We start from the raw sequence: 25993 nt of genomic DNA on the forward strand, positions 1-25993 counted from the left end.
AAGTTGGAGGAATCACAATACTAGATTTCAAGTTATACTACAAAGCCACCATAATTAAATCAGCCTAGTACCGGCACAAGAAACTGAACAGAATAGAGAACACAGAAACCAACCAAAGCCATTACACTCAATTGATATTTGACAAAGGACACAGAGCATACAATGGAGTCAAGACAGTATCTTCAATTAATGGTATAGGGAAAATTGGATAGATACATGCAAAATAATGAAACTAGACTACCAACTTACACCATACACAAGAACAAACTCAAAATAGATAAAAGACTTAAATGTAAGTTGTGAAACCATAAAAATCCTAGAAGAAAGCATAGGCAGTAAAATCTCAAGACACCTTTCATAGCAAAATATTTACAGATATATCTCCTAGGACAATGGAAACTAAGGAGAAAATAAACACATTGGACAACATTAAAATAAAATGCCTTTGCACTGCAAAAGAAACCATCAACAAAATAATAAGAGAGTCCACTACATGGGAGAATGTATTTGGCAATGATACATCCTCTAAGGGGACTTAGCAAAAGGGAGACAGTCCCATTACAAAATGGGCAAAGGACCTAAATAGACACTTCTCCAAAGTGGACATACAAATGGCCAACAGACATATTAAAAAATGCTCAAAGTCACTTACCATCCGAGAGATATAAATCAAAAAGACAGTGAGGTACCATCTCACACCTCTCAGAATGGCTACTATCAACAAATCAACAAATGATGTGCTGGCAAGGATATGGAGAAAAGGAAACCCTAGGAAACTGCTGGTAGGAAATCAGACTGGTGTAACCACTGTGGAAAGCAGTTCCCTCAAAACGTTAAAAATGGAAATGCCATTTGACCCTGTGATCACACGTCTAGGATTATATCCTAGGAAACCCAAAGCACCAATCAGAAAGAATATATGCACCCCTATGTTCATAGCAGCACAATTTACAATAGCTAAGATCTGGAAACAGCCCATCAGTAGATGAGTGGATAAAAACAAGCCATGATTTATACCATAGAATACTGTGCAGCAGTAAAAAAAAAAAAAAAAAAAAAAAAAAAAAAAAAAAAAAGGAATCTTTTACTCTTTGAGAAAGCATGGAAGGACCTGGAGAGTATCATGCTAAGTGAAATAAATCAGAGAGAGACAAGTATCACATGATCACACTCATATGTGGAATTTAATGAAGAAAAACTGATGAAAGGAATGGATCCAGAGACATGGAAACATGGAACAGGGTTTGGAATCTCAGAAGGAAAGCAGGGGAGAGGGGGTGGGTGGGATGAAATCAAAGAGCTTGAATAAATATATGTATAACCCATGGACACAGACAATAGGGTGTGAAGGCCTGGGGCAGGAGGCTGGAGGCAGGGCTGGAAGGGGTCAATTGGGGATAGAAAGGGGGCACATGTAATTCTTTCAGTGATAAAGAATTATTTTTAAAAAAATAAAATAAGAGAAATAATGAAAGAAATGTATCCTTCTCAGTGTTACTTTCCTTTTGAGAATGAGAGTGAATGACTGAGTTGTTCAGTGAATGCGAAATGATAAACTGTTCTTTTGGTTCTTGGGAATCTCCTCTCTAGGACCTGCTTATACTCCCACTGATTTCTCAGAGCCAAATGAAGCTGATACAGGGCTGGATTGAGCTCTTTCTTTTGTTACATGTGATCCACAGAAAGTAACTCATTCCCATTGATTTTGGCCAAAATAAGTAGATAAATGAGAACAAGCATTTCAAAAGTCAAATTACAAAATACATCAAACTGTATTATTGATATTACTATATGCAAAGGCAGATGGGGGGGAGGGGGAAGAAAGTCTAATACATTTGTTAAAAGATAAGGAAAAATATTGGAAGTATGAAACAAGAATGAAAACATATTTAAAAGGACCAACTTGAAAAATTAGGTGTGAAAAGTATAAGGAACACAGTCAATGGCATAAAATTAATATGAATTAAGATAAAGGACAAATTAGTGAGTTTGAAAATCATATATGGGGACTTCTCTTGGACGAGGAAAGAAACTACAAAATTGGAAGCATAAAAGATAAATATGGAAGATAAGGGTAGAAGTTCCCTTCCCTTTAAAAGAAGGAATAAGACAAGGATGTAGGCTTTCACCATATCTCTTCACCATAATACTGGAAGTTCTAGCCAGAGAAAATTAGACAGAAAAAGAAATAATTGGCATTCAAATTCTAAGGAAAGAAGTAAAATTATCTCTGTTGGAGATGACATGATCTTATAAGTAGAAAACTCTAAAAATTTCACATATAAAAAAACCGATTAAGGCTAATAAATCTAGTAACATGGCAGAATACAAAATCAACAAAAATCAGTTGTACTTCTATATACTAGTAGTGAACAGATCAAAACTGAAATTAAGAAAATCCACTTATAATAGCATTAAGGAGAATAAAATACTTAGGAATAAATTTAACCAATACGGCAAAAAACTTGAATAGTGTCATCATATCTTGTTTTATTTATTTTTATTTTTTAAAAATATATTTTTTATTGATTTGTTTTACAGAGAGGAAAGGAGAGGGATAGACAGAAACATCGATGAGAGAGAAACATTGATCAGCTGTCTCTTGCACACCCCCTACTGGGGATGTACCCACAACCAAGGTACATGCCCTTGACCAGAATCGAACCCAGGACCTTTCATCTGCAGGCTGACGCTCTATTCACTGAGTCAAACCGGTCTCGGCATCATATCTTGTTTTATTGTGCTTCACTTTATTGCACTTTCCAGAAACTGTATTTTTACAAATGGAGGTTAAGACTCTGCACCAGCAAAAAAAAAATAAAAATATGACTTACTGAAGGCTCAGATGATGGTTAACATTTTTTAGTAATAAAGTGTACTTAAGGAATATACATTGTTTTAGACATACACACTTAATAGACTACAGTATAGTATAAACATTTATATGCAATGGAAACCAAACAATCTGATTTGCTTCATGATATTTGCTTTATTGCAGTGGTCTGAAACCATAATTCTGAGGTATGCCTGTACACTGAAAACTACAGAGCATTGCTGAGAGATATGAAAGAATATCTAAATAAATGAAAGATATCTTATGTTTATAAATTGGAAAACGTAATATTGTTAAGAGGACAATACCAATCAAAGCTGTTTATAGATTCAATGTAATTCCTGTCAAAATTCCAAGGACATTTTTTACAACATAGGAAAGAAAATTCTAAAATATATGTGGAATCTCAAGGGACTCCAAATAGCCGAAACAATCTTGAAAAATAAGAAAAAAGTTGGACTCACATCTTTATTTCAAAACTTACTACAAAGCTTTAATAATCAAAGCAGTGTGGTTCTGGCATACAGATCGACATGGAGAGTCTAGAAATAAACTCTGAAATATATGGTCAAATGATTTTCCACAAAGATGCTAACCCCATTCAGTGGGGGAAAGTATGAAAGAAGTTGCCAGAGATAAAGAAAGGGGATATGAGAAGTGATTGTTTAATGGGTTCAAAGTTTCTGATTGGGTACAAAGTGCCATATATTTAATGACACTACATTGTATGTTTTAAAATGGTAAATTTTATGTTAAAGTAGGAAAACTGGGGCTGGGGCTGATTCTTGTTAAGTGGGATCAGGAGTACCAGAAGTTCCCATATGGTTGGAGAATCTAGACATTCAGAGTAATTTCTGAACATGTTAGAAAAGGAGGTTGTGATAAAAGGTTGGGGTATCTGATTATTGATTTGAGAAGTGACATTTCAAATAAAATCTGGACTGTGTAACCCTTAGGGAATTTGAGATTGGGAGACAGCAAAATTAAAATTCTAGCCTTGTCATTTTTTTATCCCTGTTATTTTGTCATATAACTAAAGCTTTCTGAACTTTTGTCTGTTTTGTATTTATTAAAAAAAAACTATACATAGTCAATAAGATTATTAATTGACTATTAAAACACCCACAAATTAGAAGTGCTAACACTTACGTAGGAAACTTAAAATGACAAAAATAGAGGAGAAATAATTGAGGAAATAATAGAGATTTATTCTCCAGAATTAAAAAGAGATGAAAGATCTTAGATTTCAGGCCCAAATAGAATACCGAGTAGAGTTAAGAAAACACCTCCAACTAGACCATTATAGTGAAATTTAAAACTATCAGAGGGTAGAGAAAAGTCTAAAGCTTATCCAAGAGAATAAATAATATTATTAGGGAACAAGATTCAAATTGACATCACCCTTTGAAACAGCAATATAGACTACTAGAGGCTCGATGCACAAAATTCATACCATGGGGGTTGGGGGTGGGTTGGTCCCTCCGCCTGGCTTGTACCCTCTCACAATCCAGGACTACTCAGGATGTCCAACTGCTGGTTTAGGCCCTTTGCAATAGGACATCCTCTCATTACCTGGGATTGCTGGCTCCTAACCATTTGTCTGGCTGCCTGATTTTCCCTAACCACTCTGCATGCCTGCCTGATTGTCCCTGACCACTCTGCCTTCCTGCCTGATTGTCCCTAACTGCCTCTGCCTAATGACCCCTAACCACTCTGCCTGCCTGCCTGATTGCCACTAACTGCCTCTGCCCTGACCCCCAGCTGTGTGGCTTTGTCCTGAAGCTTGTTTAGCTGTTTGGTCTAATTAGCATATTATCCTTTTATTACTATAGACTAGAGGCCTGATGCATGAAAATTCGTGCAAGAGTAGGCCTTCTTCCTCCAGCTGCCAGCACCAGCTTCCCTCTCGCACTCAGGACCCGGGCTTCCCTCCTCCAGCTGCCAGCAGTCACCGGAGACTTGGGCTGGCTTTCTTTCAGCTTTCCGCAGGCATCCAGGACCCTGACTGGCTTCCCTCAGGCCTTGGGTTCATCAGGAAGGACGAAGGACATCTGGTCTAATTAGCATATTACCATTTTATTATTACAGATAAGATGATAGAGTAATATATTTTAAGTATTGAAAAGATGATTAAAAGAAAATAACTTCAAACCCTGAATCCAACCAACCATCATTCAAGTAAAAGAGCATGATTAAATTATTCTCCAACGCATTGAATATTAAAATATTCTCAAGATATTGAGATCAGCCATACAGAATCCAACATGGGGAACATTTCTGAGGAAAAGCGCAGATGTTATTAGATGTGTAATGTACACATGTAAGATGTGTAAAGAATGACTAGTGAAAAGATTGTTTAAAAAATTAGCCAGGTCAAAGAAAAGAAATAGAGGAAATATATCCGTAACACATGATGAAGATTGGGTAGAAGGGAGATCAGAGGCATGAGAGCATGGTAAAGTTCTTGGCTTGATAAAAGGTATAACATTTTAGTTATTAATAAGAAAGAATGTAAAAGGAAGTTCAGGAAAAAAAATAGACAAATTGAAATAATAAAGTCAGTTAAAAGGCAGAGATTGATGACTCAAAAAGAATCCAATATATGTTTGTTTATAAGATATACCCTAAATCATAATATGAAGTCATATTGGGAGAGGGGCATGGATTGGATTGATATGAAAATATCTGAAAATTGAGCATACTAACAAAGCATTTGCTTATGAGGGTGCTATATCTATCCATAGTTATTAGAAATTAATACTGAAAATTAAAATCATTGTTTAAAAATAGCAATAAAGTACCCCTTGTATGTTAACCTAAGTCACATTTTTAAAAAATATATTTTTATTGGTTTTTAGAGAAGAAGGGAGAGGGATAGAGAGATAGAAACATCAATGATAAGAATCATTGATTGGCTGCCTCCTGTACACCACCTATTGGGGATCGAGCCCACAACCCAGGTATGTGCCCTTGGCAGAATTGAACCTGGGACCCTTCAGTCCACAGGCTGACTATCTATTGAGCCAAACGGGCTAGGGCATAAGTAACATTTTAATGGAAAATAAATATTGTACTAAACAGCAAAGTAATTTAGTGGGAAGAGTAATAATATTTTATGCATTTTCATAAATTTCTTTAAACATCTGATTTAATAAAACATACTTAGAGTCTGTTATCTGCTTTTGCATTCACTCTGTTGCAAGTGTCATTTTGATTGATGTACATGAGGAGAATCCTAGACCTTGTAGATCTTTCAAAACAATTTGGGGAATCCTTAGGGATCACACTTTGAAATTGCTTTTTCTATACAAATTTCTTTGATATTTGCCCCTCTTCCTCTAGTTTGGTGTCTTCTGCATCAATTATAGTTTTCTCATTTTCGGTATTCCCTCCCATCTTCCAGTTTTGTTTTTTTATTTCTTACCTTGTTATTCCTCTCCAGTTTCAGATTGATCTTCAAGTCTTCACTGGTAATTCTAGTCTCTGTGACTATCTCATCTCCAAAATTTATTGGCAAATATAGTTGTTTCCACATAATTGGCTTCACTGATAGTTCTAGTATCTGTGACTGTCTCTTCAAAATTTATTGGCAAATATAGTTGGTTAACTGGAGGATATTTAAGTGTTCTAAGTTTTCTTGTGTGTTTTCTCTTTCCAGTTATAAAGCTCTTTTTTTTTTTTTTTTTTTTAAAGCAGAGACTCTAAAAATTGACAAGATAAGAGTGTCTCCTAACACAGTTAGGTACAAAGTAGTACTTGTTGGTTGATAGGAAGAAACATTCTCCAGAGAGTACATAGAGATCACAAATTCTCTTTTGGCCTTAAATGATTTATTAGAAAACTATAGTATCTGCTACATGGTACTTTTAGTATTACAACTAATGGTTTCTTTCTTTTTCTTTTAAGAGTTATTTATAACTAAAACCATCTTCATTTTGGATTGTTGATACTGCAAGTCATTTTTTTTGGGGGGGGGTCATTATTACAGATACTAGAGGACCAGTGTACAAAATTCATGCATGAGAGGGGGGGGGGAGGAGTGTCCCTCAGCCCAGCCTGCACTGTCTCCAATCTGGGACCCCTCGAGGGATGGCTGACTGCCCATTTAGGCCTGATGCCACCGGTGAGATCGGATCTAAACGGGCAGTCGGGCATCCCTCTCACAATCCAGGACTGCTGGCTCCCAACTGCTCGCCTTCCTGATTACCCCTAACCACTTCTACCTGTCAGCCTGATCACTCCCTAACCACTTCCCTGCCAGCCTGATTGATGCCTAACTGCTCCCCTGCCAGCCTGTTTGCCCCTAACTGTCCTCCCCTGCAGATCTGGTGCTCCCCATCTGCTCTCCCCTTCAGGCCTGGGTCTCTCCCCTACTTCCCTCCTCTGCTGGCCTGGTCACCCCTAACTGCCCTGTCTTGCAGGCCTGGTCCATCCCAACTGCCCTCCCCTGCTGGCCTAATTACCCACAACTGCCCTCCCTTGCAGAATTGGTCCCTCCCAAATGCCCTTCCCTGCTGGCCATCTTGTGGTGGTCATCTTGTGTCCCCATGGGCTAAGTCATCTTTGACCATATGGAGGCAGCCATATTGTGTGTTGGAGTGACAGTCAACAGTAAATTTGCATATTACTCTTTTATTAGATAGGAGGATTAGATAGGATACAGGCCTGGTGCATGGTTGGGTGCTGGCTGGTTTGCCCTGAAGGGTGTCCTGGATCAGGTTGGGGGTTCCCTTGGGGCGTGGGGCAGCCTGAGGAGGGGCCTGTGGTTGTTTGCAAGCTGGCCACGCCCCTTGGCCACCCAAGCAGAGGCCCTGGGATCTAGGAATTATTTATCTTCTGTAATTGAAACTTCGTAGCCTTGAGTGGAGCCAAGCCTCCTGCTTGTTCCGTGGCCACAGCCATTTTTGTTGGTATTTATTTATCTTCTATAATTGAAACTTTCTAGACTTAAGTGGAGGCCAAGGCAGGCCAGGGCAGCTGGAAAGCTTGGCTTCCTCCATTGCCGAGGAAACCCAAGCCTCCTGCTCTCTGTGTGGCCGCAGCCATCTTGGTTGGGGTTAATTTTCATACTTGCCCCTGATTGGCTGGTTGGCGTGGCTTGTGGGTGTAGCAGAGGTATGGTAAGTTTGCATATTACTCCTTTATTAGATAGGATTTTCCATTTTCCTTCGTTTGCCCTCCTCCACCCACACCCTACACTCCCTGCAAACCATTTACTGATTCATTTATTTTTTTGCCATTTCAGAAAAAAGCCAAAGGTCAAGAGCTGTTTGATCAGATTACATACCACTTGGACCTAATTGAAAGCGACTATTTTGGACTGAGATTTATGGATTCAGCACAAGTAGCAGTGAGTAGCTGTTTTTTGGAGGTTCCAATATGGGGGCAGAAATGGAAAATTTGAGATAATGTGCTAAGTACTACAGGCTATTTTTTTTTTTAAAGTATATATTCTTAATGTGCTCTTTTCCCCTTTAACATCATTCTTATTATGATGTGCTTATTAAAAAAAAAAAAAAAAAAAAGTGCATTCTAGCCCTAACCCAAATTATTAGAGTATGATTTTTGTGGATGAGGATCGGAAATCTGTGTTTTTAATAACCAGTGAAGTTTGTTTTGGGGCATATTAGTATTGGAGAAGCACTAATGGAAAGAATGCCAGTTTTGTAGTGAAGTAAGCAACAGAAGTTTCCAACTTGCAGATTAAGATAAGAGGAGTAAGATCCCTCCTAGGTATATGATTATGGATCTATAAATGTTCTTTGACATGTGCATTTCAAATGAGAGAACAGTATATGTAGTGGGGTAGGAAGTTGGAGGCTTTTCAAAGAACTGAGTATTGTACTAGGATTTAATTGGAGGATATTAGAAAGGAATTAGTAGGTAAGATTGAAAGGTGATTAGTAGTGATCTCTTCCAAGCTGAATACCATTAGTGTTAAATATGGTCATGTATCACATAACAAAGTGTCAGTGATAGAACAGTGGTTCCAAAAGATTATAATGGGGCTAAAAATTTCTATTGCCTAGTGATGTAGTAGTGCAGTGCTATACTATTTTAAATAAATATAGTGTAGTCTAAGTATTCAATGTTTACAAAGTCTACAGTAGTGTATAGACATATCCTATGTCTTCCCATTCACTCACCACTCATTCATTCACTGACTCACCTAGTGCAATTTTTAGTCCTGCAAGTTTCATTCATGTAAGTGCCCTACACAGTATACCATTTTTAATCTTTTATGCTGGGCTTTACTGTGCTTTTTCTATGTTTGGATACATTTAGGCACACAAAATGTTTATTGAATTCAGTTCTGGTCTGCTACCTAGTCTGATGAAGGCTTGCTTGATTAGTTTAATATCATTCAACTCTCATCTCTAGAATAAGGGATTAAAGTCTTGCAATCAGATGAAAAAAATAAATGCTTTTATGGATATACAATTTATATTTCACTGTTTTTTGAGGCGCCAAGGGGGAAAAAGGCAGATGTATGCCAATGTTAGGTTTCAAGTACTTAAAATATTTAATTGCTTGTGGAAAGAAATAGACATTCAGTCATTGCTAAATTGTATTATTCACTCTTTGCCAATATCAGCAAATATTGAATTCTAAATCCCCAAGTGATTATTTTCCCTTTTATTTGATACCCTGTTTCCCCGAAAATAAGACAGTGTCTTATATTAATTTTTTATCCCAAAGTTGCACTAGGTCTTATTTTCAGGGGATGTCTTATCTTTCCATGCACTAGGTTTTATTTTCGGAGGATGTCTTATTTTCGGGGAAACACAGTGCATATCAAAGGGCAATGCCTTTCTTGTCTTTTCGTTCTCTACTCTAGTTCTAGTTTATCCCTTCCAATACCCAGATATCTAGGCATTAAGATTAAATTTACATAGGCTTACTTATTTTCTGTTTTTTTCCTGTCACTAAAATACTCCAAACCAGCGATTTTTAACCTTTTTCATTGCATGACACACAAACTAATTACTAAAATTCTGCAGCACACCAAAAAATATATATATTTTTTTACTAATCTGGCAAAAATAGGTATAATTTTGATTCATTCACACTGGATAGCTATTGTTATATTGGCTATTGTCATTTTTTAAATTTGACATACTCGGGGAAAAAGAGGTCAGTGCTCCTGATTTAAGTAGTCAGGTATTATATATGTTAAAAATTCTTGTGGCACACCAGCTGAAAACCACTGCTCTATACTAGGTGAATTGAGCTGAAAGAACAATAATAGGTAGATGAAAACTATTAAAAATAAACCTTAGATAGTACTTTAATCTTAAAGTGCTAGATCACTTGATTCCATAACTATCCTATATAATAAAAACCTAATATGCAAATTGTCCCCTTAATCTGGAGTTTGGGAGTTCGACCAGGGCGGGGCCAGCTGGCCAACTGTCCATAGCCCCTCCCCTGGCCAGCCCTGCACCACACGGGAGGGAGGTGGTTGCAGGTGGCCAGGGAAAGGGAGGCCCTGGCCAGTAACCAGCAGCCACTAGGGACCCTACGTATGTATGAATTTTGTGTACTGGGCCTCTAGTGGAAAATAAACTTGAGCCCTCACTTGATTCCATAACTATTAAAAATAAACTCTAGTCCTGACTGGATAGGATGTCTTCCCATAGACTAAAGGATCCTGGGTTTGAAGGGCCCTCAGTTAGCGTTTGTTTGAGGGCATGTACTTTGGTTGCAGGCTTCATCCCCAGCCCTGGTTGGGGCATGTGTGGGAAGCAACCAATTGATGTGTCTCTCACATTGATGTTTCTCTTCCTTTCTTTCTCTCTGTTTTGCACCCTCCCTTCTACTCTCTCAAAATCAATGGAAAAATATCCTCCAGTGAGGATTAACAAAAAATAAAAATAAAAAAACCTCTAAATGACACTTTAAGTATGCTTAAAGTGCTAACTCATGTGGTTCTATGACAATCTTAATGACATTAAGTACACATGGAGAAGACTTTGTTATTTGTTGTGTGGCCAGATTTAACTCCAGAATGAAACAAAATTGAAATTTATAAAACACTTAAATTTTTGGCTGAAAATAGTGAACATAATGATAGGTCAAGTGGATTTTTTGGCCAGGATCATTTATGTAAACACAATGATTTTCACATTTCTTTGTCAAATTTACTGTGTTGACAAAACTATTTAATCAAAAGGGAGTTAGGCAGTTAGAAATTACACTACTATGAACATAAGGGGTGCATATATTCTTTCTGATTGGTATTTTGGGTTTTGTATGTTATATTTCTAGAAGTGGGGTCACTGGGTCAAATGGCACTTCCCTTTTTAATTTTTGAGCAAACTCCATACTGTTTTCCACAGTGGCTGCACCAGTCTGCATTCCCACCAACAGTGTACTAACTTTCCTTTTCTTTACATCCTTGCCAACACTTGTCGTTTGTTGATTTGTTGATGATTGGCTCATTGTCTTTTTCATTTGCATCTCTGGGATGAGCATTGTCTCTTGGCCATCTGTATGTCCACTTTGGAGAAATGTCTATTTAGGTCCTTTACCCATTTTGTAATGGGATTGTCTTCCTTTTGTTGGAGTTCCCTATATATTTTGGAGATTAACCCCTTAACAGATGTATCATTGCCAAATAATGTTCTCCCATGTAGTTAGTGGGCTCTCTTGTTATTTTGTTGATGGTTTCTTTTGTAGTACAGAAGCTTTTTACTTTAATATAGACTCATTTGTTTATTTTCTCCTTAGTTTCCATTGTCCTAGGAGATATATCTGTAAACATTGCTGCTATGAGAGATGCCTGAGATTTTGCTGTCTATGGTTTTCTCTAGGAATTTTATGGTTTCATGCCTTACATTTAAGTCTTTTATCTATTTTGAGTTTGTTCTTGTGTTTGGTGTAAGTTGGTAGTCTAGTTTTGCATGTAATCTGTCCAATTTTCTCTATACCAGTGGTCGACAAACTCGTCAGCAGAGAATATCAGCAGTACAACAATTGAAATTTCTTTTGAGAGCCAAATTTTTTTTTTTTTTTTTTTTTTTTTTTTTAAATATATTTTTATTGATTTTATACAGAGAGGAAGGGAGAGAGATAGAGAGCTAGAAACATCGATGAGAGAGAGAGTCATCGACCAGCTGCCTCTTGCACACCCTCTACTGGGGATGTGCCCGCAACCAAGGTACATGCCCTTGACCGGAATTGAACCCGGGACCCTTCAGTCCCCAAGCCGACACTCTAACCATTGAGCCAAACCGGTCCCGGCGAGAGCCAAATTTTTTAAACTTAAACTTCTTCTAATGCCACTTCTTCAAAATAGACTTGCCCAGACTATGGTATTTTGTGGAAGAGCCACACTCAAGGGGCTGAAGAGCCGCATGTGGCTCTCGATCTGCAGTTTGCCGACCACTGCCCTATACCATTTACTGAAGAAACTGTCTTGACTCCATTGTATGCTCTCTCTTTTGTCAAATATTAATTGAGCATAGTCACTTGAGTTGATTTCTGGGTTCTCTGTACTGTTTCATTGATTTATATGCCTGTTCTTGTGCCAGTACCAGGCTGTTTTGAAAACACTGGTTTTGTAGTATAGCTTAATATTTGGTATTGTGAGTCCTCCAACTTTGTTCTTCTCTCAAGATTGCTGCAGCTATTTGGGGTCTTTTTTGGTTTCATATACATTTTTGGAATGTTTGTTCCATGTTTGTGAAATATGCCGTTGGTATTTTAATGGGGATTGCATTGAATTTATAGATTGCTTTCAGGAGTACGGGCATTTTAATGTTAATTCTACCAATCCATGAACATGGTATATTCTTCCACTTGTTTATATCTTCCTCTATCTCTTTTTCAACGTTCTGTAATTTTTGGAGTACAGGTGTGTGTGTTTTTTACCTCCTTGGCTAAGTTTATTCCTAAGTATCTTAATTTTTTTGTTGCAGTAGTAAATGGGATTATTTTTTTTTTTTCAGTTTCTCTTTTTGAGAGTTCACTAGTATGTATAAAAATGCTATGAATTTTTGGGTGTTATTTTTGTATCCTGCTACTTTTCTGAATTCATTTATTAAATCTAGTAGCTTTAATGAAGTCTTTAGGGTTTTCTATGTGCAGTATCATTTTTCCTGGGAATATTGAGAGTTTTAGTTCCTCCTTTCCAATTTGAATGTCTGTTGTTTCTTCTTCTTGTCTGATTGCAAGTAATTACTATGTTGAAAAAACTGGGGAAAGCGGACATCCATGTCTTGTTCCTGTTCTTAGGGGTAATGGTTTTACTTTTTGCTCATTGACTATGATGTTGGCTATATGTTTGTCATATATGGCCTTTATTAATTTGAGGTATGATCCCTCTATTCCCACTTTGCTGAGAGTTTTTACCAAAAAAAAGGTGTTGGATTTTGTCGAACGCTTTTTCTGCATTAGTTGATATGATCATGTAATTTTTGACAGTCTAGCAATCTGTTTAGGTGCAGTATAACATTTAATTGATTTGCAAATATTGTATCAGCCTTGCATCCCCAGAATAAATCCCACTTGGTCATGATGTGTGATTTTTTTAATGTATTGCTGGATCTGATTTGCTAAAATTTTGTCGAGGATTTTAGCATCTAAGTATGTTCATCAGGGATGCTGGCTTGTTCTCTTTCTCTGCAGTGTCTTTATCTGGTTTTGGAATTAGAGTAATGCAGGCTTCTTCAAAAGTGTTTGGAAGTGTCCTTTCCTCTTGAATTTGTTGAAATAGTTTGAGAAGAATATTTTGGTAAAACTGCTGTATTGAATCTGTCGGACCAGGACTTTTGTTGGGTGGGAGTGTTTTGATTATTGCTTCAATTTCATTAGTAGTTATTGGCCTATTCAGGTTTTCTGATTCTTCCTGATTGAGTTTTGGAAGGTTGTATTTTTCTAGGAATATGTCCATTTTGTCCAGGCTGTCCATTTGTTGGAATAAAGTATTTCATGACATTTTTTAATGATCCGTTGTATTTCTGTGGGGTCAGTTGTTACTTCACTTCTTTTGTTTCTGATTTTGTTTATTTGGGTCTCTCTCTCTCCATTTCCTGGTGAGTTTGGCTAGAGGTTCATCAGTCTTATTTATCTTTTCGAAGACCCAACTCTTGATTTTATTGATCTTTTGTATTTTTTTTTTGTCTATTATTTATTTCAACTCTGATCATTATTTTTCCTTCTTTCTACTTATTCTGGGTGTTTCTTGTTGTTCTTTTCTATTATTTGTATTGTTAGATAACTTACTGACACTTTTTCTTATTTTTTTGAGGTAGGCCTGTAGTGCTATGAACTTCCCTGCTTCATATGTCCCATAGATTTTGGAGTGTTTTCATTTTTACTTATTTTCAGGGTATTTTTTTTTTATTCCTTCTTTGACCTTTTTAGTAACCCAATCATTGCTTAACTAGAGGCCCAGTGCAGGACATTTGTGCACTGTAGGGAGGGGGGTTGTCTCTCAGTTCTCAGAGGATGTCTGACTGATGGCTTCAGGGAGCGGGTTCAAGCCATCAGTTGGATATCCTTAGCGCTATCGCAGTGGCAGCTGCACTCACTAGCTATCAGGCTGGCTTGTGGTTGAGCGGCACTACCCATGTGGGAGTGCATTGACCACCAGGAGGCAGCTCCTGTGTTGAGTGTCTGCTCCCTGGTGGTCAGTGCACATCATAGCGATTGGTCGTTCTGCCATTCAGTTGATTTGCGTATTACCCTTTTATATAGGATAGCATGCTATTTAGCCTCCAGTTATTTGATTATTTTTGAGCGTTTTTATTGTAGCTGATTTTTAATTCCATGCCATTGTGGACTGAGAAGATGCTTGATGTTTTTTCAGTTTTCTTGAATTTGTAGATTTATCTTGTGTCCTAACATGTGGTCTATCTTTGAAAATGCCCAGTGTGCACTTGAGAAGAACGTATATTCTGTAGCTTTGAGGAAGAAGATATCAATTAGTTCCATCTGTTTTAGACTGTCATTTAGGATTGCTGTTTCCTTGTTGATTTTTGGTCTAGGAGATTTATCCAGTGATGTCAGTCTCCTACTGTGATCATATTGCTGTTGATCTCTCCTTGATATCCTCCTGAAGTTTTTTTTATATATTTAGATGTTCCTGTAATGGATGCATATATGTTTACCAAAGTTATAGCCTCTTGTATCGATCCCTTTAGTGATATGAAATGGTCTTCCTTACTACCTTGTTTCCCGGAAAATAAGACAGTGTATTATATTAATTTTTTCTCCCAAAGATGTAGTAGGTCTTATTTTCAGGGGATGTCTTATTTTTCCATGCACTAGGTCTTATTTTCGGAGGATGTCTTATTTTTGGGGAAACATGGTAGTATCTGTTGTTACAAACAGGCCTTCACTTTGAGGTCTATTTTTTTCAGATATAAGCATTGCTACCCCAGCTTTTTTTTGTTTTTTTTAATTTGCCTGGAAATATTTTTCTAATTTTGCTTTTTTTTAAAAAAAAAGTTGTTTACCTTGCCAAAACCGGTTTGGCTCAATGGATAGAGCGTCGGCTTGGGGACTGAAGGGTCCCGGGTTCGATTCCGGTCAAGGGCATGTACCTTGGTTGCGGGCGTATCCCCGGTAGGGGGTGTGCAAGAGGCAGCTGATTGATGACTCTCTCTCATCGATGTTTCTAACTCTCTCTCTCTCTCTCCCTTCCTCTCTGTACAAAATCAATAAAATATATTTAAAAATAAATAAATAAAGTTGTTTACCTTTGTTATAGTAGCCTATTTTATGTGAATATGTGAAAAGGTGTTCATATTTAATTTAAAAATGTTTTATACATTTCAGAGAGAGCTAGGAAGAGGGAGAGAAAGAAACGTCAATGATGTGAGTGTCATCAATTGGCTGCCTCCTGCATGCCGCCCATTGAAGACTGAGCCCACAGCCCAGGCATGTGCCCTGACCAGGAATCGAACTTTTGGTGCATGGGCTGATGCTCAACCACTGAGCTACACTGGCTGCAATATATTTAATTTTGTAATTGAAACAATTTCATATTTATAGCAAAGTTGCAGGACACTATACTACACTTGATCTTAGCCAAAAGGCCGAGAAGCGATAAAGTTGCAGGACACTATAAATATTTTTCTGGAACCATCTGAGAGAGAGTTGCAGATAGATGTTCCATCACCCCTAATTCTTCAGTATATGTTTCCTACAAACAAGTATATTCTCTTGGATAACTTAATACAACTGACAAAACCAGAAAATTAATATTGTGGCATTACCACCATCGATTGAAGTTAAGCCAATTGCCCCTTAAGTTTGCTTTATAGCCATAAGATCCAGTACAAAATCACACTTTACATTAGTTGTCATGTCTTTTCGTGGTCTTCACACTAGAATATTGCAATTCCTCAGTCTTTCCTTGACTTTCTTGACCTTTACACTTTTGAAGATACAGGACAGTTATTTTGTAGGTTATCTCTATTTTGGTTTTCTCTGATACTTCCTTATGAAGTAGGCTAATCTTAGATTCCTTTGACAGGAAATATCAGGGAAGTGATCCTGTGTTCTCATCTGTCCTATCAGGTGACATTTAATTTCATTGTGTCCCATTACTGTTGATATTAACTTTGAACCTTTGATTAAGATGGTACTAGCTAGGTCCTTTCTATTATAAAATTATTTACTCTTTGTAATTAATAATTTTTGTGGACAGTTACTTTGAGGCTTTCTCATCAAATTTTGTATTTATTTATTTATTTTGTACTAAGGGATTTCAGTTTTATTCCAGAGTCATAACCTGTTACTATCATTTATTTTGATGTTCAATTTCCTGTGATTTGGTCAGTGGGAACCACTTCAAGATGGCTTCTATATTCATTTAAGATACACACATCATTCTTTGAGCATTTCCTGATTTTCTGGCCCAAGAAGATGTTCATCTTGTATTTCCCTTCGCTAGCCCTGGAATTTGCCAGTTCTCTAATGAACTGGCTAGATTTAGGGACTCTATGTTTACATTTCTCAATCACCCTTTGTGTGTGTGTGTGTGTGTGTGTGTGTGTGTGTCTGTATATGTGTGTGTCTGTGGATTTTAGTCGAATATCACAGGACTTACTTGCAGTGTTTTGTTTTTCTATTTGCAGTTCTTTTATACAGAAACCAGACTTTGATTATTATCAGTATATTTACCTGACTAGTCAGTCTGTATGGAATTAATCTCTAGCCTCTTCCTGCATGATGCTGACTTTGATCACACCACCTAGTTACTTCTGGACTGAATTATTTGGGAAGAGGAAGGGCTTATGAAGCTTCTGGTTTTTCCAATTGTTTCATAAATACAGACATGTCTTTGCAGATAGTATTGTAGAGTTATCTCCTCTAGAGTTTGGAGTAGGATTAGAGGATATACTGGTGGCAAATAAACACATAAAAAGATGTTAAATGTCAATGGACAACAGGGAAATGCAAATTAAGACCTTGATGAGCATCATCACTTACATATTTATGAGAACAGCTGAAATAAAGACTAGTGACAACTTAGTAGTGCTAGTGACGATGTGGAGAAATTGGATCTCATATTGGTTTTGGGAATGTGAAAATGGTACAACCACTATGGAATATAGTCTAGCAGTTTCTTAAAAAACTAAACATACTCTTACCATATGTCAGCATTTATATGCTGGCCATTTATTCCAGTGAAATAAAGGCTTATTTTCTCACAAAAAAACCCATGCATGGTTGCTCATAGCAACTTTAATTGCAATAGCAAAACACTTGGGGGAAAAGCCAGAATGTCTTACAGTAGGTTAATAATTAAACAGGCTGGCACATTATACCATTGGCTACTACTCATCAATAGAAAAGTCTATTGATACACAACTTGGGTAGATCTCAAGGGCTTTAAGTTGAGTGAAAACAGCCAATCTCAGAAGGTCATATACTGTATAATTCCATTTATATAACATTCTTGAAATGTCAAAATTATAGAGATAGAGATCAAATTAATGGTTGCCAAGGCTTAAGGATATTGGACAGAGGAGGTGGGTATGACTCTAAAAGAGTAGACTGAGAGAACTCTTTGTGATAATGGGATATTTCTTTGATTGTGGTGTTATAGGAATCTAAATGTGTGATAAAATGATGTAGAACTAGCCATAACTGGTTTGGCTCAATGGATGGTGCATTGGCCTGCGAACTGAAGGGTCCCAGGTTCGATTCCGGTCAAGGGCATATACCTTGATTGCGGCACATCCTCAGTAGGGGAGTGTGCAGGAGGCATCTGATCTATGTTTCTCTCTCATCGATGTTTCTAGTTCTCTGTCCCTCTTACTTCTTTTCTGTAAAAAATCAACAAAAATATATTTAAATATATATATATATATATATATATATATATATATATATATATATTCGGCAGGTCCTTGAATAATGTAATTTTGTTCAATGTTTCATTCTAACATTAATGAGGAAACAACAACAATACTAGTAATTGCTGGCCAGGGCCACTGTCTGTGTGGTTTGCATGTTCTCTCAATGTCTGCTTGGGCTTTCTCTTGTTATCTCCCACAGCCCAAAGATGGGGTGAATTGGTGTATTTACATTATCCCAATCTGAGTGAGTGTGGGTGTGTGTGAGCATTTATGTCCAGGCAGGTTCCCACTGTGAGCAGCCAGAACTGGCTCTGGCCATCTGTGACATTGAACAGGAATAAGCATGTTGAAAAGTAATTATTTTATGTGTTTTTATTTATCTTTCTTAAATGTATAGCTCACATTTACTTCACTGATTAATATTAGAAGTGTTTTGGGTCTTTATTTAGAAGTTTAGTGTTCTTTTTATGACTAGAAATATGGCGTGTGAACTTAATTCTTATATCAATCAGGCCTATGGTAAAATTTGTTTTGTTATATGCCATTTTGCTTAAGGTCGCAGTTTCCAAGAACCTGTTGACAATAACATCATTAAGTGGGGACTTACTATATATACATTGTACTAATGTGAGTTTCTTTATTTTAATACTGTACTGTAGTTATGTAAGATGTAATCATTGGGGGAAGGTGGAAAAAGAGTACAAAGGACCTTTTATTACTGCAACTTTCTGTGAATATTTTATAATAAAATTATTTTTTAAAAAATAAGAAAATTGTAGTGTAGGACAAATAAAACATGGCTCTAATCCAAGATTCAACCCTCTGCTTGAAGTTTTTAAAACTTCATATTTAGAGATTAGAATTCTAACTGGTCCAATCAGGTTTTTAAAGAAGAATGAGTTAGAATGTACACATTTAGGCTTTAAAAAAGGAAAACATAGGTAGTATTTATTCTAATATTTGGAAAATATGGAATAAAAAAAACTTAACATGTCAGTGTTATATTTTGCCTTTTTCCTCAAATTGACTTGATAACTTGTATTGGTTTGTTTTATATGTGTATTTTAAATTTACCTTGTTTTCTATGTAAATCTTCTAAATAAAATGTCAGCAGCCTATTAAAAGTGTAAATAATAAATTATAATTGGGTAGGGTTTATTCTCGGAAATTCAAAGATGATTTAGTATCAGTTTTATTAAAAATAATAAAATTTATTATATATTGTAGGTATTTCATGGGGTTATTTCTTGCCTTTGCTTATAAGGGGATTATACTTTTTTATTCAGTTGATATCAGGTTTGGCCATGTGACTTGCTTTTGGCCATGGAATGTGAGATGAGGTGAGGTGATGTATGCCAATTCTGAAAGGTTAACTAATTTATGCTGTTACTGCTTTTTTGTATACTTAAGTGAAACTACATTAAACAAGATTGAAACTAAAATCTTTAGAAAGTAAGATGAGTAACTTGATTAGTTGAAGTTTATGGCATTTAGGCTAAAGACAAAATTCAACACAAATAGAAATGAAGATGTTAGAGCTAGAAAACAAGTGTCTAGTGGAACATTGGGTAAATGTTTTGTAAGTGCACACCTGGAGGCTACAACAGTAGCAAATCCAAGATCATTGAGCTAAGTTAAAAGGCAATTCTTGTCACAGTTTTAGAATTCAGCTATTTTAGGTACTGTACACATGATGTGGTGAACTGTAAGTTTGGCTTGCTGACCTCACACATCTGAGGTTGAGTAGTAGCATAATACTCTAGAATTCTGATTATGTGTTTTTTTGGTGGCCTGTTAAGCCCTTTTTTCCTTACTTCATAACACCCTGGATAAACCTAATGGACTTTGGCCTCTATGGAATTGACATTTCTATCTGTGTAGGGTTAGCCAACCTTTGGAATGTGTGCTAACAGGTGGTGGTGGGTGCAGGGCCAACAGGCTGCACTTATGGAGAGTAGACCTGGTGGTTGCTCAGGGTTCTGCTCTCTGTCTATACTAATTTTAAATTATCTTTTAAAAATCATAGTAATTGTAGATTAATAGAGAAACAATAGAAGTATTTATACTAAATACAAAAATGATCCAAAGGTGCTCATTATTATCACTGCTGTGTAATTTCATAATAGTAGTAAGCAAATGCAGTTCCTGACGTTATAAAGGTTATTACTGTAGAAAGGAGGAGATAAAGTGATCACTGTTGGGAGATGATTGGATTAGGTTGTACCTGAGAACTTAACACAAATAGGATTCAGTTAAGTAGTGGGAAGTGAAAAATATTTAGAAATAAATATGAATATATTAAATATTTATTTGTGTGTGTGTGTGTGTGTGTGTATATCACAAATTGTTAATGCCAAATGTGTGTGTGTGTGTGTGTGTGTGTGTATCACAAATTGTTAATGCCAAGTAAGTAATTACTCAAAGTATTTATAATGGAATCTACACTAAATTGAAGTGTATTCAGTTAGTTGCAGCAGTGCAATGTATTGGTCCTCTGTTTTCATAGCATAGATTTTTAAAAACATTTTTTAAACTGTTTAAAATGTTTAAATTTGCTTTAAACAAATCCTTTAATTCAGAACATAAGCTTCTACTTCTCATAGGAGAAATAATTTTTTGCAGAGGAAATTATTTTAAAAGATGAATTATATTTTTCTGCTTTGTAGTCTTGGCTTTTTGAGCAAAATATGGTGCTTTTCTTTAGCAAAGTAATGTAGGCAGTTAGAAATCAGATAGTCATTTGAAAGCTGTTTACAGATTATTTGGCAATAGTAGTGCCTGGAATGAAGATATGTGTATGTTAGTGTTTTGGATGCTCCCTAGGAGGTTCTTTATTTGGTTTAATTATGTCTGTTTGTGATTTTATGTTATTTATATTTCAAGACATACAAGTAAATAATTGTTCTTTTATGCCCAGTTTAATAGCATCAAAAGAAATTTAACTTTTCATATCCTTTGGCATAAGAGTTTATCAACCAAACTTTTAAAAGTAGGAAATTAGAAGGAAGTTTTTAAAGTACCATGAGGAAAGTTTGTTTCCCTTTTAAAGTACCATGAGGAAAGAGAGCCGTATTTGTTTCACACCAAACATGGAGGACTGTGTATCTGCATGCTCTCACCTTTATCTTCGAATGTAATTTAAACTCAGCTCCTAAAGATCCTAAATCAAGGAAAACTGTCATATCAGTGCCTGTCTCTGAGCTCTGCATTTTCCAGTCCCCGAGCTTGGAATGTGGAGGAGATGAAAGAAAACAGACTTGAGAATATACAAACATGAGCTCAGAACTTCCCCAAACTCCCCCAGCTCCTAAATTTCACTTTAAAATTGTTTGGTGCTTTTTCTGAAATTTGGATTGTCTTAAGGATGTGCCAGTTATTAGAAAGCTATTACATGCAGGTAGAAAAGAGATTAAAATGCCTACTTGGGAAAAACTCTGATCCTTTATTTCACTGGGATGATTTTATGTTTCCTGTGCTGCTTAGAATAGGAAATAAACTAGAGATTTACGGAGTATCTACGAGACTAGCCCTAAATTTCTTAAACTGGATAAAATTTAAGTTACAATTGTCTAAGATTTTAGGTTCTTGAAATAGTAAGTGGTCTGTCTTATATTAATATTTTTTATATTCCTTAAAGTTTATTTTGTCAAAATTTATATTTAGCGTGTTGATTTTTAGTCTGCTGTTAATATTCTTTACTCTTTTTTTTTTTAACTTTTTATTTATTTATTTTTATTTATTTTTTTTTTCCTTTTTAAAAAAAATTGATTATGGTATCACATAATTGTCCTCATCCCCCCAATCCCATCACAAACCCCTCCCTACATATGCCCCCACACCTTCCTCTCCTCTCCCCCTCCTCCTCGCGCTCCCCCTCCCCTATTTGTCCATGGCCACTGGCCAGGCCTATATGCATGCACGCAAGTCCTTTGGTTGATCTCTTCCTTTTACCCCCACCCTCCCCTACTTTCCCTCTGAGGTTTGAGAGTCTGATCACTGCTTCTCTTTCTCTGGGTCTGTTTTTGTTCATCAGTCTATGTTGTTCATCATTTCCTCTAGATGTGTGAGATCATGTGATCTAAGAAATACCCTTGTAAGAACCTAAACTGAGAAAAGCCATGATGGTTATGCTGAGAGGCAAATGAATCAGTCTGTAGTGAGTTCCTTTCTGGACCAACAGTTCTTTTGAGTCCCAATTTCAATGTCAAATAGGTCCTTATGTGTACATGTCAGCCATGCTATTTCAGATCTGGTTGGTGGACAAACGGTGGTGATGCAGGTCCGACCGTCTCTGGTTTGGTCCTGGGCATCCTTCAGCAACACACAACTGCTGTCTGCTGGCATATTCTTTACTCTTTACCTTCATAAACACACAGTTGTTTTTTTCTTCCCTGTTTGAAGAGATTCTGGAAAGAATCAGAAACCAATAACACCTTGGGGGTTATGTTTGTGAGTGTAAAGATAGAAATTGGGGATATGGTGGGGGGAGCCGGCCTTGGCCTGTTGCAGATGTTGGAGGGACTGTTGACCATGTACCTTTTAATATTACCAAAAAATGAACCTATATGAGTATATTAGTTATATATATATAATATTAAAGTAAGGGGGTTCACCGAAACCAGTTGGCTCAGTGGATAGAACGTCAGCCTGAGGACTGAAAGGTCCCGGGTTCAATTCCGGTCAAGGTCATGTACCTTGGTTGCGGGCATATCCTCAGTAGGGGGTGTGCAAGAGGCAGCTGATCAATGACTCTCTCTCATCGATGTTTCTAACTCTCTATCCCTCTCTCTTCCTCTCTGTAAAAAATCAATAAAATATATTAAAACAAACTAACAAATAAAGTAAGGGGGTCCATGATTATTGTTTCAAGTAATATGTACTCTTGGTTAAGTTGAAAATTTAGGAAATAACAGAGAAAAAAAGTATCACCAGTAATCTCAACCACCTAAATAACAACTCTGTTACTGTTTTGTTATAGATTGCCTCAGTCTAAAAGCGCATGACTCTATATAAATTACCTTTGACAAAAATAATCTATACTAATAAAAGGGTGATATGCTAATTAGACCTGGAGATCTTCCGAACATCCTTCCAGACAAAGCCATGGTGGCGGGGCCAAGGCGGCAGAGGCAGGTTAGGGGCGATCTGGCCAGTGGGAGACAGTTGGGGGCAAACAGGCTGGCAGGGGAGGCAGTTGGAGGCGAGCAGGCCCTAGGGGGGGACAATTGGGGGTGAGCTGGCTGGCAAGGGAGGGGCAGTTGGGGCCAATCAGGCTAGCAGTGGTGGGGTAGTTAGGGGTAATCAGGCTGACAGGCAGAGTGGTTAGGTGTGATCAGGCAGGTAGGCAGGTGAGTGGTTAGGAGCCAGTGGTCCTGAATTACGAGAGGGATGTCCAACTGTCCCGAGGGATCTCAAATTGGAGAGGGTGTAGGCCGGGCTGAGGGACAATCCCCCTGTGCACAAATTTCATGCAACGGGCCACTAGTTTATAATAACTTGCTTTTAAAATTTAACAATATATTGTAAGTAATTTTCTAAAATCTTAAGTATTTGCTTTCATTCATTTTAATTGTTGCCTGGTGTTTTATCATATTGTAGGCAGTTTAGTATGGTTGGAAATATAAATTGTCTTAACTTTCTCTGATGTCATTCCTTGTAGGTAAATCAGAACACATTCATAATGATTTTTTTAAAGCTATTGTCAGATTACCTCCTGGAATGATTGTGCTATTTCGCACTCATGGTGTATGAGTCTCCCTAAAACTAAGGCTACGAGAGGCTGCCCAAGTGATTAGCCATAAAATTGTTTGTTGCAGTATAATAGTTAAAACCTGAAGATAGGGCAACTCCTAGGTTCATGGTTATGGAGAGAAAACAATTGGGCATGGAAACTAATTTTATTTCACACGCAATATGTGGTTGACATCAGGCTGTAGTAGATATTTCGCACAGTTAAATCTGGGAATTTTGGATATTGGATTATTTGACTTGGCCATGATGGATGGAATTTTTGATGTCCTACATTGAAACCTTTTCTGCTTATAATCGAATTATTTTATGCCTACTAGTTGGCCTAGCATTTTATTGATAGAGGTCTGTGTAAACTGAACATTTGTTAGATTGAGATATGTTTAAATGTGGAGTCCAACTGAGTTTTTAAGAAATGAGAGACAGCTAACTAAGTACCTACATACTTGGAACCCAGAGAAATATTGCACAGTATTTAATTGCCTTTGAAATGTTTACTGACCATCTTACTTCAGTGTGCAGAGGTACTTTGCTGGCATTCTAGTAGTTCTGTGAATTTTACTTTTGGGTCTTGGGAAAGAATGAGAAGAGGTTAGGGCAAATAATTGGCAAGAAAATCAAATTGTTACAAGTCTGTTTACAATGCAGCCTTGTGTACCCACTCTTTGTCTATCTGGATTTCTGAAACTGGATTCCTTTGCTCTGTGAACTAGTTAGCACAAGAGCCACTCTTTTCTTTTAGGATTCTTGGAATTGTAAGCACTCTGGAAAGAACACTATTATGTATATCTTAGTTGGATGAGTGCCTGCTGTCACTGTTAGGATTGGTGCTGTAAAAGGATTAATGAAGAGAAGTAAGCTGGGAATGGTTTACAGTGGAAGTCTTTGGAATTGGTTCTTAGACTGTTTATATTATGGACATCTGAGAGTGAAGAGGTTACAGGTATCAAATGAAACCAGAAATATGGTAGTTACTATATTAACATGTTTTATTTGTTAAATAAAGGGGCAAAGGCTGCTTCCCTTAATAGATATGGTCTTGATAATGAGACAAATCTAATTTTATTGTGCAGTAGTGTCTTTCGTGTATTTGTTTTAACCTTTACCCAAGGATATTTTCCTACTGATTTTTAGAGAGAATGGAAGGGAGGAAGGAGAGGGAGAGAGAAAGAAACATCTACCAGTATATGAGAGAGACACATTGATTGACAGCCTCCCCCATGTGCCTTGACCCCAGCCAGTAGCTGAGGTATTTGCCCTTGACCGGTAATTAAACCCATACCCTCCAGTCTGCCCTCCAACACTCTAACCAGTGAGCAAAACTGGCTACTTTGTATAATGGACATGGCATTGTTATTTCACCTAATTTGGAGTCATGATCTGTTAATAAATCTGATTTTTATTATAAGAATATGGAACATGAAGATACTTCTGTCAATGTTTAATAGTGGTGAGTCTTTTTTTTTTTTTTTTTTTTTTTTTTTGAACCAAGGGCAAACTTTAGACTATCCTTGTTACTGAGAATAAAGGTAATTTTTAAAAAGTCATATATTTGGTTTTAGGTATTTTTTGCTCATTTCTATTCATAAGCTTACTATGGATTTTGGGTAAATAACCCTCCCTCTCATTTTCACTCTTTTTTCTCTTGTGAAATATTTCCTTGTGGTTACCAACAAAAGCATGATGAAAATTAACTTTTAGTAATCTGTTTAATGACTGAATTTTTGTTTTGTTTTCAGCATTGGCTGGATGTTACAAAGAGTATCAAAAAGCAAGTTAAAAGTAAGTGTTGAAAAAATTGTGAAAACAATAGAAATTGAATTATATATAATAATTACATATTAATTATTTTTAATAGTAAGGACTTAAAATCATGTTTTAGATTAATTTCTTAGCATCACTACTTTCTAAAAATAATTTCAATCTGGTATACTAATCCTAAATTATATAGGGTTGATGGTAATTAGATTGAAGTGCCTTACAGTTGTTTACAGGAGAAAGCCTTGCAGCTTGCAAATGAGATTAAGTTCCCATGAGATGCTTAACCTTTATATAGCAACTAGAGGCTCAGTTCATGAAATTCATGAATGGGGGGGTG

At 36.7% G+C, this 25993-nt stretch overlaps 1 protein-coding gene and 1 non-coding gene across 7 annotated transcripts in view; one reads left to right on the forward strand and one right to left on the reverse strand.

Moving 5' to 3' along the window:
- The window catches only part of EPB41L5 (erythrocyte membrane protein band 4.1 like 5), a 167045-nt gene that overhangs the window by 17280 nt on the left and 123772 nt on the right, over nucleotides 1-25993 (forward strand). For all 6 annotated transcript variants that reach the window (XM_045575769.1, XM_036421288.2, XM_045575770.1 and 3 more), the window contains 2 exons: nucleotides 8079-8183; nucleotides 25635-25677. In XM_045575769.1, coding sequence (XP_045431725.1) covers nucleotides 8079-8183; nucleotides 25635-25677 — 148 coding nt within the window. The remainder of the gene's footprint in view (nucleotides 1-8078; nucleotides 8184-25634; nucleotides 25678-25993) is intronic.
- LOC118710074 lies at nucleotides 15695-15888 on the reverse strand. Its single transcript, XR_004985285.1, has one exon. It is a non-coding gene; the product is annotated as a U2 spliceosomal RNA (small nuclear RNA).

Source organism: Pipistrellus kuhlii, unplaced genomic scaffold (genome assembly GCF_014108245.1).
Source record: "Pipistrellus kuhlii isolate mPipKuh1 unplaced genomic scaffold, mPipKuh1.p scaffold_m20_p_7, whole genome shotgun sequence".
NCBI lineage: Eukaryota > Metazoa > Chordata > Mammalia > Chiroptera > Vespertilionidae > Pipistrellus > Pipistrellus kuhlii.